Raw genomic sequence first — 13434 nt, 5'->3', positions numbered from 1 at the left:
TAGTCAAGTGTAAGTAGAGGATAATGCTCGATGAGGTGTCCATTATCAGAAATAAATGGACAACACAACCAAGCGTTAGCATTAGCCGCCCTATGGGAAATTCTATTAAACGTCAGCATCAAGCTAGCGGACGGTTAGATCAATCTCTATTTTTATGGATCAATTATTGATTTATTAAGCTTAGATCGATTTAAATTGATGAATCAATTTAACCAACCCAGCCAGTGTTGTCTACCTTAGAACTGTACTAATCCAAGTGCACAGATGCTAATATTTTGTAAAAGTTATAAATTTTCCTTTATTAAAATTCAAAACTCAAGAAAGAAAATGCATGAACAAAAAACTATCATGAGGCTTACAATGTAGTCTGCAGCATTTCCTTTAATCATTTGGAGAGAAAAAGTGAAAGGTGAGTTTCATTAGACTTCCCTTCTTATTTGGGATGTTTCTCACACTGAATGAATACAGTACTTGGTCGAGTTACAAACATTAGATTTACATTTCAGTCTCTTTATAATACTCATGACCTTGAAGTGTCATAAAGCTCTTACCATCTCACTCGTGTTTTTAATGAAACTTTCAGGACAGTAGAGCTTGGAGAATAAGAAAAACGTTCCACCACAGCAGGAAACTGAAGGTGAAAAATAAAGCAGGTTTTACAAAGAGCCCCCGTAAACACCCCCTCACATGGTCCCCAAATCAGTGCAGGAAATGTCAAAATGGATTTTGTGAATTGGTTTCTCATGAGCAGTTAGATAAATCTATTCAAAGACTTCATCATGAAGTCCATAAATCAATACACTACTGCAGTGTATAAAGAAGTGCATACAAAAGGAACCAGAGATGATTATGGGGGAATTTTTCCAGAACTCCACTAAACAAACACAGGTTGAACCAAGAATCATACAGATGGTGCAACAAAGCAGGACGACGCCCCTGAACCCCAACAGCAGCACAATCTCTTTCTCTTACAGTGAGGTCTCAACAGTGGAAACCATAACTCCTCTGCTGCTCTTGGTTTTTCTGGAGCTCTAGTTCAGGATTTTCTTCTTGCACTCCACAGAGCAGAAGACGAAGCCCTGCACCACCATGAAGCGCTGGCCGATCAGACCCTTGCTGCAGCCGGAGCACTTGAAGCACTGCGGCTGTGCGTGCCAGTGGAGAGCGTCGTAGGAGACTCTCTGAGCTTCAGGGTCGACCGCAGTCTGGCAGGAGGAGCATTTCTGTGCACAGGAACAACACCAAACAACACCAAAGCTCAGATCAGATTTATTAGTTGAATACATTGAAGACGCTGGAAACTAGAATATAAAGATGTGTTGATGTTTAAAAGTATGAGAGGGTTCCACTTCACCAAAGACTTAGATGGGGAAACCCCCAAAAACCATCACAGGGACATCATAGTCATCGTCATTTCCTTCAGCCTTTAACATCAGAGATTAGCTCCAGTGTTGATGTTCTTTCGATTACTGTAACTCTTTACCCGTTGGCACAATCAATGTCATTCCAGCAGATTCTGGCGCACAGACAAGCAGGTTTGTGTCATTGTGCAACACTTTAATTTGTTGCATTATCTGTTCTGAATTGGTGCACAATTGATATAAAAAGCTGCTTTTCTCTGCGTCAGAATCTTTAATAGTCGACCAATCACCTATTATTTTTTCCGATTAGTCAATGAATCGGGTCATGGGTAAACAGGATGTAAAGCTCACATCTTAACCAACATTAGCTTTAAACTAACCAAGACTAGATATATAACATTACCTGCAATGATGCTAGTTTGAATGCTTTAAGCTGAATGTGACCGCTGAAAATGCTGAAAATGATATTTGAAAACACTGAAGTTAATAGCTGAAATCGCTGAAGCTGATAGCCAGCTATAATATTAGTTAGATGCGAAATCAGCCTAAAAACTGAAAAAAGTCTAAGTTAGCCAAAGCAGCTAGTATACAGCTGAAATATTATCTAAACTCCAAATAAGCCTAAAAAACATTAATAAATGCCAATAGTCCAAAATGCTAACAGAATGCCATTATAACTTTCGATTTGACTAAATTCTGACTCCGTATAATATAGCAACAACTACTCAACTATTAAATTAGTCATCGACTATTTTAATAGTTGATTTGTCGACTAACCCTTGCAATAATCAATATGTTACCTTGGAAATCTATGATATATCAATATTTTGTAAACAAATATATATATATATATATATATATATTTTTTTTTTTACCAAACACCTTTGTTCAGAACAAATTAAAAACAATATATTCATTTAATATCCTTTGCAACATTAAAATAAAATGATCAATAAATACTGATCACTGCTAGCTCTGTGGAGAATTGGAGTGTTGGCGTTAGACTGGTGCAGTCAGAGCAGACTCTTCCTGAAGGGGCGGTTCACATCATGATGATGTCAGCATGATACGACCTGCTCGTTTTCATGGGTATGGGAGGGGCTGCTGTTTTTAGAGATTTACTCTTAAATGCATGAGCCGATCAAAATACCACTTTGGGGTTCTTTATAGAGATGAATGAACAGTAAAATGAACTTAAAACCTTAAAAGGTAGAATTTTCATGGTATGGTCCCTTTAATGCTCTTTAACGACAGGAGGTGAACAAGTGAATGTGAGATGCGTTGACTGAGGGGGTCAATGCCTCATGACTGTGACTGTGGTCATAGTCAAATATTAGAGTTGACATTAGTTAGAATCTGAAGTCTTTACAGATGTGAATTCAAAGCTTCATTTGTTCCTTACATAAAAAGTAACAACAAAACTAATAGATATGACATTCAGAGAGAAATGTAGAGAAATGTAGGACCTCGAGAAGAGTTTGTTCCTCAACCAGAGAAGGTGACTCACCACAGCGTAGTTCTTCATGTAGCAGGGCCTGCAGATGGGTTTGTCATTCTCCATCACATACGTCTCTCCAGCCAAGATGCAGTCACAGTCAAAGCAGCAGAAATGCTTCAGGTGCCAGTTCTGTCCCTCGGCCTGGGTGTACTCGTTACTGAAGATCAGCTGTGAAGAGCAGACATCAGAATGTCTCCTGACTTCATCCACTGTGTAGAAACATCAGATGGGATGGAGCGTTACCTCGTCACAGCCGCCACAGCGAGGCTTCTCACTGTCTCCATAATGCCGTCCACAGTACATGTTGCCTTTCTTCCAGAAGTAGATCATGTCCACCAGCAGTTCGTTGCAGGTACGACACACGAAGCACGCTGGGTGCCAGAGTTTGTCGTAGCCGGCCCGCTCGGCGTAGACGGCCGGCTCGCCCTGCTGCATGGGCTGCTGGCAGTGATGGCATGACTGGTGGGAAAGAAGAGACCGGACAAGATGACTCCAGAATGCCTCATTCAAAGGAAGTGTTCCTGTTTGGACACAAACATGACTATAGTCGATGTGTAGAATTTTTGAGGCTTGATGTCCAAGGATCAGGGTTTTTGGGTTAGAAAATCTAGTTCGGTTATTACTAGAGCTGTCAAATTATCGCATTAACTAGAAAAGTTGTATACCTGCAATAATGCTAGTGTGAATGTTTTTGCTCAAGTAGTCACTGAAGATGTTGGAGGGATTTTCTGAAAATGCAAAAGCTATTTGAAAAATGTTATATTTGCTAAAAGAATGGAAATTTCGCAAGAGAACTATGAAAAGAGCGCTGAAGTTGACCTACATTTCTGAAAACATTTGTAGTAAAATTGCTTAAAAATCCCTAATACATGACAAATTTGCAAAGATATTTAGTGTGTTGCTTAAATATGAGCTAAACTATAAATTTGACTAAAAACCTCAGTATATGCCAAATTAGCAAAAAAAAAAAAAAAGCTAGTTCGTTGCTTAAATATTAGCTAGCCTCCTAATTGCCAAAAATTCCTCAGTGGACTAAATTAGTCAAAAATATTAGCCTGATGCTAAAATTGAAGAAAAAAACTCTAAATTAGCCTATAAAAACCCCAGGAGATAACAAATCCACCAAAAAACGTTAGCATGTTGCTAACATATTAGCTAAACTCTAAACTAGCCTAAAAAGCCCCAGTAGGTAACAATTTAGCCAAAAATGTTAATACGTTTCTAAAACATTCTCTAAACTCCAAGTTTTTTTTTTTTAATACAATGGAAAAATTCAAAACATAGCCCATTGAATATATTTTAAGGTTTGTTGCTAATCTATTTAAAATTATGTAATTTGAAGACTTTCTCATTCATTTCCTATGGGGCATATTTTGCCCAATATTTCTATATTGGCTAAACACACCTGATTATTACTTGACGATTAGTTGTCGCCTATTTTAATGGTCGATCAGTCGTTGATTAGTTCATCGTTCAGAACACATTATGAAATAAGTACTGAAGCATTCATACAGCATTCATTGACGGTCCGCCCTATAGTGTGAAAACTACAATAATATAATAGTATATAATAAACATAGAAGCCTTAAAGAGACAAAGTGAAGTCCTCACAAAGCTCTTGAGTGCTTGTCCGCTGTTCATGGCTCCAGCAGTAGCAGCAGTTCCCATGGCTCCTCCGGTGGGTCCAAAGCCAGCAGACTGTCCTGCTTTAGGTCCCGACGCCGGCCCAGCTGCTGGTCCTCCAATGTCGGAGCCGGAACCGACTCCAGCATTCACGATCCCTGGTCCAGTTCCACCAACCTCACCTCCAGCATTGGCACCAACACCAGCACCTGAGCCAGGCTTACCTCCAGCCCCCGCGACACCTCCGCCCTGCCTGACTGCCTGGACGTGAGCCATCTCTGCAGGCAGCAGGACATCCCCGACCCCCAGGGCCTCCTCTTTGTACTTGCGGACATATTGCTGCATCTTCTTGACCTCTGCAGGGCTTAGCTCGTGGCACTTGGACGGGTCCTGGTCATGCTCAGGCAGCTGCCGCGCCATCTGCTGCCGGCGATAAACGGCTCCTTCGGTACCAGCCACCGGACGCTTCTCTGGGGGGAGCAGCTGGATGTAACGTACGGCCTGGAGGAGGGAAAAAAGAAAAGGTTTCAGCTCGGAAGGAGTAAGAGAACGTGTGAAGGCCAGAGAAGACAGTTTAAAACCACTCATTGCACAGTAGAGATAAACTGTGATGTCTTAAGCATGAAGAAAATCCAAACATGAATCCTTCAGATACAGAAATAGACCAAACAACTAAAACAGCAGCTGCTGTTAACTATTTAAAAATAACATTTTTAATATGTAGAGTTAAAAAAAATCCCATTGGGGATAAACTGTCTTCACAAAGTTTAATAAATCATTGTAATAAGTAATAAACACTTGAGTTTAAGGGAGCGTTCCCTGAAAATGTATGCAGACATTTTCAACTTGTTTTGCCTGAATGCTCAACGTGCACGGAACTGCTTCTAGATGGACTGTGCAGCCTCCCTCTGCAATCAAAGTTGCATTTAAGAGGCAAAATGCAGTTGAAAAATGGGATAAAGCAAACATTTATGTCTGAAAATGGAATCTAACAGTTGAAAGAGTGCTGAACCTCCAGACCAGTTCAAAGTCACCTTCAAACATGCAGTTTAACAAAGTTTCCAAAGGCAGAGTAAACATGGATAAGTAACGTTTTATATAGACGGCCAAGTCAATGTCAACTTCCTGTCACTACAACAGCAAAAACACTCCTGTTATTGATAAAAGATGTTTCTCCACCAAAAAACAACAAAAAACATTTTTGCTAATAATAGACACAAATTAAAGGTGCTGAACGACTGTAATGGTACATTCACACCAAACGCGATTCGTGCGGCTGAGGCGGAGTTTCGATGTGAAGTCAATGGCACAGATGCAAATTGAGGTGTTGTGTATTTTCGGCAAATTCGTGGATGTCTCCAGTCCCAAAAACCCATGAATAAGGGGTGGGAATACTGTATTACATTTGTAATATTACAGTGAAAAGATTTGCAAAAACCAACAGCGAAACATCACTTCTGTGACTTGCTGTTCAAAATCTTCAACATTTTAGCTTCCCAATGATGTTCCAGGAGTTAGGAGGCAGCAGATCCAAATCTCAAGGAGGAGTTTTAATTCGTAGCTGCAGCTAAGAGATTTGAAAAATCTTTGTGCCTAATAAGAGTCTTTGCTCCATTCATTTTTCCAATGGTTTCTCCCACTATGATTTTTATACAAAATCAAAGCTTTTTATATTTTATATCAGGTTACATAAATGTTTTTGAATACTATTGTCATATGGTTCACTGTAAAACTGTGTCATTAACAGTGATGAGGGTGTTGTTACATTAATCCTCATGGAGCTCCAGACCAGTTCAAACCAGTTTCTTTGGTGATTCAGGATCTAATCTGTACTTTTCCACTAAAAAACAAAGTCATAAATTTCCTTGCTGACAGGAGCAGGACACTGACCACTCAAGATGTAGGTTTGGGTAGATGAATATCTAAGGTGTTATAGATTTTGGGGGTTCAAACATTAGCTTGGAGCCGAATAAAGACCTCCATCAACATGTATAAGTGAACTTTATTCTATAAGCCTTTGTGTTTGCATGCCCAAGATCCTGTTGTCCAGAGTGATTCTAATCCAGCTGTTCATTAAAATGACTACATTACAATTGGGTTTGGTGGTCACGTTCTTCCTCATTTGTGAGATGTCATCATAGAATTCTGATTTCTCCTAAAAATTAAAATCAGATCAGATTGCAGTTTTGAATGCTCCATTAAGCTGTTATTAAACAAAGCACAGGTTTATAGTTTTTGGAATTATCTGAACTCCTACCAGATGTTTGTTGGGGACCGGTGGGGCCCACTCATAGGTGACCGACTTCATGGGAGCATCTTTGGGCACCGGCTCCACATTGGCTGTGGTGACGCTGGCGGTCAGTGGTACTTTGTCCGCCTTGACCGGTGTGACGCTGACAGGAGCGGGCTGAGGCTGAACCTGAGCTCTGACGGGTGAAGAAGCCACAGGCGTTCCAGCGGAGGCTGCAGGTCTGACGGCGGCTGAAGAGGCAGTGGGGGAGACGCTGTGGGCGGTGGAGGGGCTGGGCAAAGTGATGGTCACCATGCTGCCCGGGTACCCGGGGAGGCCGTCCGTCTTCAGCTTGGCAATGAGGCCGGTAAACTTGGTGTCCTCGAAAAGCTTGCCGACCTTCTTGTTCTCCTCCGTGTTCATCTGCACGTCGTGCTCCGTCAGACCACATTTGCAGTTTCGACAAATTTTTCTGCACAAAGAAAGACAGAGAGTCACAGCACTGACATGCTGCTCTTTCCAATGACAGACCTGAAAAAAAAAACAATTTATAGGATTTACTTAAGAAAATCCAGTTTGCACTAACAATTCCTAATTAAACCTTACTGCTTTTACAAACATAAAAACTACCAACAACAATCTAGTAAAATTTACTTACGTCCACAAGTGAGATTATGATCCGATCTTAAGTCAAAAAAACAAACTTAAATTTCTCTAAAACAATTTACATAATATTGATGAAGGCTCCCAAAGTGATTAAAACCATTTGAAAAGTAGATATTACTGATAAGCAATATAATTTTAGATTACTCATGAAAATAGGTAAACTTAAAGTTTTTTATTAGAAAAATCTCTATTTGCATAATCTTCAAATTATTATGTAAATATGACGAGGAATGAGGTATATGTTATTGAAACAAGAAGTTTGTTTTTTCAGTTAGACCACCGAGGAGCAGAGCTACTGTTGTCAATACTTGAGCATAAAAACTCAGAAAACTAAGGATCATTGAAGAATGGATTTGTAGTTTTGGTCAAATCTGTGTTTTTAACACGTTCTTGTAGCACAGGGAGGAGGACTATGGGGTTAAATCAGGATCAGCTTAAAGTGAATGAAAAAACAGATTGAAAACTTGAAAAATGGACATTGTAACTGGAAAAATGTTTTTGAACATTTGAAAGCAAGACATTTTAAAATTGAAAAATAATAAAATAAAATTTGAAAAAAATGTTTTTTGAAGAAAAAAAAAACCCTGAAAACTGGAATTGAAAAAAAAAGTATGAATGTAAAAATTACTAATTATAAAAATTTTCAATGTTCAACTTTTTTTTTTGCTTTTCTGAATCTGAATCTCTTAGGGAATCATGGGATGCATTTTCGGGTAGCCAATGAGCTCAAAGCCCCGCCCCCATGTCAAATTAGGCTCAGCTGAGCATCAAAAACGCGAAAATCAGAATTGAAACTGTAAAACTGAGGACTGCAAGTGAAGATTCTGAAAAGCAAAAAAAGAAAAAACTTAAAAATTCAAAAGAGCAGCTGTTACTAATGGATACATTATTTTTCAATTGGTAATTTTACATTTATAGCGCTGTTTTCAGTATTACTTTTTTATTTTCAAGATTAATTTTAAGTTTCTTGTTTGTATTTTTTAATTTTCATTTTTTTTTTTTTATTTACAATGTCTTGTTTTCAAATTTTCAACATTTTTTTTCGGTTACAATGTCCATTTTTCAAGTTTTCAATCTGTTTTTTCGTTCACTTTAAGCTGATCCTGATTTGACCCCATAGAGGACATTTATAAGAGTTAAAGATTAAAACTGCATTTTCAAGTATTCATTTATTTAAAGTGTTATGGATCCGCAGCAGACAAAAACTCTGAAAAACCTCAAGTGTTTGAGACATCAACTGAAATGGGCGGGGCCACAGGCCGCCTTCTCTGCTCTGCTCTAAACTGTACGGCTGGATAGATTTAAATTGCTCGCCTTTTTTCATTTATTTATTTTTTGCTACGCTAATGTTAGCTTGGATATGTGAGGGGCTGTAAACTAGAACATGAAAACTCCATAGAGAGAGGTCCCAGCTGAGATTTGAACCTGGGAAAACAGAGCGCTAATCACTATGCTAGAGCACAATTCATAATTGGCATTGTGTTTTAATAAAAGAACGTGTTATAGGAACTTACTTGTTGCTAACGCTCTAAAAGTCATTGAGCGAAGGGTTAGAATCCCCACTAAACCAGAGCTGAAGCAGCAGCTGTAACATGCCCCAACCCTCTTCATATTTACATGACGTCTTCAGCAGCTGGAGGCCGGCTTCAGTCTGAACATGCTGCTGGATCACAAGCACGCTGGAAAATAGAGCTACACTCACATCTGCTTCCACAGGAGGGAAACCTTTTCCAAACTACTGACTGTTTTTATTAGAGAGAATCCAAGGTCAGCATGAGAGATCTACAGGAAGAACGGCCTTCCCTTCAACTAAATAAAGACGGACAGGTCACAGTCATGAGCATGGGTGTGGTGTGGACTGACACTCTGGACTTTTCAAAGGTAAAATAAAAAATGTGAAACAGTTTGTCATTCTGTGGTTTGTTACAAGCTGCAGCAAGAAGAAACATGTAAGACGTTTCTGCCTGAACAGAGCTGCAGCAGAATTTTAACACCTTCTCTGTTCTTATCACATCCCAGAGTTCCTGCTGTGCCAGTGCTGACAAACGCTGGTAGTTTCCCTGAAGACCACAAAACTGCTGCGGTCACAGTTTGAGCTGTGAAATCCAGCCAGACGACACTAGACTGTCATTCCTAAAGCCTTACGCTGGGGTCACACCAGACTGTGGCGCGGAACGGAGTCCGCTTCCATTTGGCGCCCATGTTAACCTATAGGGTCGTTCAGACCAGGCGCGGAGCGGAGCAGCGCGGCGCGGAGCGGAGGGTCCGCGCGGTGCAGCGGAAGGTTTCAGCTTCTGGTCTATTTTTTTCTACGAGCCGCGAGCGCTCTGCGTCAATACTGGCAGGAAGTTGCATCAAAATACATGAGAAAATCCGGTTTATTGTCAAAATAAAACCAATTTTTCAAAATAAAACACCGCGATTAACTAATGTGATCAGTGTTTTAAAACACAATAGATATATATATAATACATAATTACTTTATAAATAAAATAAAGAAAAAAAAATCGCCATACGCACACATGTTCACGCGAGCACAAACACACACAAAAACAGACAGCAACACACACAGACAGATCAATGCAGTGGGGGCACACTGGAGCGGGGCATGGGGCTGTTTGAACGAGAGAGAGGCAGAGGAGCGGTTCTTTTTGGAAGAAACATCAGGTAATATTTTGAGTTTATTAATTTACCGACGGAAACACGTGGGAGCGCGTGGGTGCACACAGACACACAACAAAACAGACAGACACGCACACGCGTGCACAAACAGATCAATGAAGTGGGCCGACTGCGGAATTGGGGGGCGGGGTCTGTGTCAACAGGGGCAGAGACCATCCCCTTTTAGCAGAAACACGGGGTAATATCTTGGTTATTGACTTATTACCCATGATGGCAAAAAAGCAATAGCTCTAGCAGGAGCATCTGTCGACTGTCGCGGAAAAAAAATCACGTCTGGTGTGACCTGGAGGGTGGGGCGGACTCCGCGCGCACTCCGCTCTGCGACGCTTTGCGGCGCTTCTGCGTCTAGTGTGACCCCGGCGTTAAGCTGCATTCACAACGCCCTGAGCAACACACATCCTGAAGGCTGTGTTCAGACGGGACACATCTGGTTCGGTAAAGAGAACCAGAGTTCGCTTCCCCAATAATCCAGAACAAATATTCAGTCTCAACACACCCAAAAGCCTTGTTTCCACTGAGCTGTCTGGTACAGTCCAGTTTGTCTTTGAGCGCTTCCATTGTTAAATGAACCCATTAATCAGTTCCGACCCGTACCTCTTAAGGGCCCCCCATCCATTGTTGGTCCATAGAAAAATACAACAGGATGGTTGGGGCGGAGCTGCTGCTACCACCAACTGATTAGCAGAAAGTGATGACGACATTAGAAAGCACCAATATAGCGCTAAACTAGATTTTCTGTTTTCCTTTTTGCCGCCCGCGATCTTCTTTCAAACAACAACAAATTCCTGTTATCCATGATGTACAAAAAGCAAAACGGTTTGTTTTCATGGCGTCTGTGTAGTGTAGACCCCTAGCGGGTCATTGTCGTGCGACAACTAGCAAAGCAACAACAATGGAGGTCATCGTTGCTTTGCTAGTTGTCGCACGACAATGACGCACTAGGGGTCTGCACCACGCATACGCCGTGAAAACAAACCGCTCAGTGGAAGTGAGGCTTAACTGAGTGGAAACGCTCACCAGAATTAACTGGTCCATCCCGTACTACTCCTTACCGGACTGGACCGCACCAGACTGCTTATTGGAAACAAGGCTAAAATGACCCTGGTCCGGGACCAGGAACCACTCTCTGACTAGTGCTGCCAAAAACGATTATTTGAATAGTCGATTAATCACAGATTATTTTTTCTGATTGCTCGACTAGTCGGGTCATGCGCAAACTGGATGTAAAACACACATCTAAATCATCATTAGCTTTAAACTAACTAAAAATTAGATATATAGTATTGCCTGTGATGCTAGTGTGAATGCTGTAAGCTGAATTTGGCTGCTGAAGATGTTAGCCCTGATAGTTGAAAATGCTGAAATCGATAGCTGAAAACCCTAAAGCTAATAGCTTGCTAAAATATTAGTTAAATACCAAATTAGCCAAAAAAAACTGAAAAAAGCCTAAATTAGCCAAAACATCTAACATGCAGATGAAATATTGGCTAAACTCCAAAATAGCCTAAAAAATCTTAATAAATGCTAAAATAGTCCTAAAAGCTAGCAGAATGTCATTATAACTTAACACTACTACTACACTCTGACTCCATATAAAATAAAGTAACGACTAATCGACTATTAAATTATTCGTCAATTATTTTAATAGTCGATTAGTCGTCGATTAGTTGACTAATCCTGGCAGCCCTATCTCTGACCCATCTTTTAAGGTGGTCTCTGTTCATTTACAATAGAACTGAGCTTTGGTTCGCTCCGAGAATCCTCAGTCTGAATACGGTCCGTGCTCGGAGCGAAGCAACTGGAGCAAAATGGCCACCATAGCCAGACATTTACTGGATGTAAACACAATAGCGGCGCAACACTAACACAGAAACTCATTGAAGTGTGGTCGGATGAGTTCAGGTTCATTAAAACAACTCCTCTGAGTTAAAGCACACACAGCATGTCTTCTTGACAGTAAATGCCTTGAAGTTCGTCTCTGCCATACAAAAGTAACAAGGAGAAAGTGCTGAACCTGACGTTGATGCAGATGTTCAAACTTGGTCAGCGAAATATAAAGTTTGAATAAATTACCTCAATGTTTCTCTAATTGCTTTGCCCCACCCTAATAGCTCCTGACCAATGACTGAAGAGATCTGTAGTTACATGGTTTTGTTTACAGGCTTTAGTTTGAAACAGAAATCTCTGGTAGACACCAGTCTGAATACAGACCAAATGCGGATAAATACTCAAGTAGAAGTCTGCATGTCATGAACAGATCACAAAATGTCATTGCCGTAAAACGCAGAAGAAAACAGCAGCGGTTTAATCAGGACGCTAACACAAACAATTCAAGCTAGCTTATATTTTGAAGCCCAATGAGGCAAATCTCTTTGTGATTTTGGGCTATATAAATAAAATTGAATTGAATTAGCTAGATGATCACAGATTCAGACCTTTAAAAACGATTTAAACTGACAGCAAGTGTCTCTGTTGGTTTGTCCTAACACAAACAACAACCTCTAAAGGCATTTCAACAGAAAATGGGGGATTTTTTTTTGTTTAATGTTAAGCTCTTTGTGCTGCAGGCAGACAGCTACACAGCAGCTGCTAACTGCTACATGCTAGCGCCGTGATTTAACTCCGTAGGACCCGAGGTGTCCTTTGATATGCCTGTTAATTTCTCTGTCACAGAAATATAATTTAAGAAAATTAACTATCGTTCTAATAAAACCCAAAATGTGATGTCTTAAGAACTTACAGAAAATAAGCACATAATCTTAAAAAAAAAAACAACTAATAAACAAAATCTTAATAATGATATCAGCTAGTCATGAACACTCATCTAAAACAAAGTCATCATTAATTTTTAGAAATTTTAATGAAGACAGGAATCATATTTCATTAAAAATGTTCAGTAGCTCTGAAGATATTAAAGCTAAAGTCACTAAACTTTCTCACATTACTAATTATCACTTATATAACAAGAAAATAGTATTTTTTTCCTAGTTTATATTTGCTCTATTTTTACTTGTCTATTAAAGCTACTTCACAGAAGTGTTCTATTGAAGTCTTTAATGATAAAAGAAGGTTAATGAAATATAAATAAGGGACAACACTAATCTGTTCATTCAATTTGTTCATGTATTAAATGTGTTTCAAAAGTATCGGATCGGGACTCGGTATCGGCAGATACACAAAATCAAATGACTTGGAATCGGATCGGGCCCAAAAAAGCCTAATCGGGACATCCTTAGAAGAAATTAATAATTGCAATTTGTGTCGGGCTGGAATTATATCACATCAAGAATTCGGACACATAGCAATGGAGACATGATTACGAGCACACAATGTTTTTGTGGCAGAGTGTGTAAAAACCCACGGGGCTTGAGAAT

The 13434-nt window shown here is 40.0% G+C and overlaps 1 protein-coding gene across 1 annotated transcript in view; it reads right to left on the bottom strand.

The window, feature by feature from the left end:
• Positions 1-361: 361 nt before the first annotated feature.
• The window catches only part of tes (testis derived transcript (3 LIM domains)), a 24676-nt gene continuing 11603 nt past the window's right edge, over positions 362-13434 (bottom strand). Inside the window, exons 3-7 of the mRNA XM_024261906.1 lie at positions 6740-7184; positions 4471-4983; positions 3103-3318; positions 2869-3027; positions 362-1223 (exon numbers count right to left, since the gene is read on the bottom strand). Of these exons, the coding sequence (XP_024117674.1) occupies positions 1032-1223; positions 2869-3027; positions 3103-3318; positions 4471-4983; positions 6740-7184 (1525 nt within the window). The 3' untranslated portion in view covers positions 362-1031. The remainder of the gene's footprint in view (positions 1224-2868; positions 3028-3102; positions 3319-4470; positions 4984-6739; positions 7185-13434) is intronic.

The sequence above is a fragment of the Oryzias melastigma genome, linkage group LG6 (assembly GCF_002922805.2).
Source record: "Oryzias melastigma strain HK-1 linkage group LG6, ASM292280v2, whole genome shotgun sequence".
Taxonomy (NCBI): Eukaryota; Metazoa; Chordata; class Actinopteri; order Beloniformes; family Adrianichthyidae; genus Oryzias; species Oryzias melastigma.
Note: the sequence above shows the minus strand (reverse complement) of the source record. Positions and strands in the feature narration are given on the sequence as shown.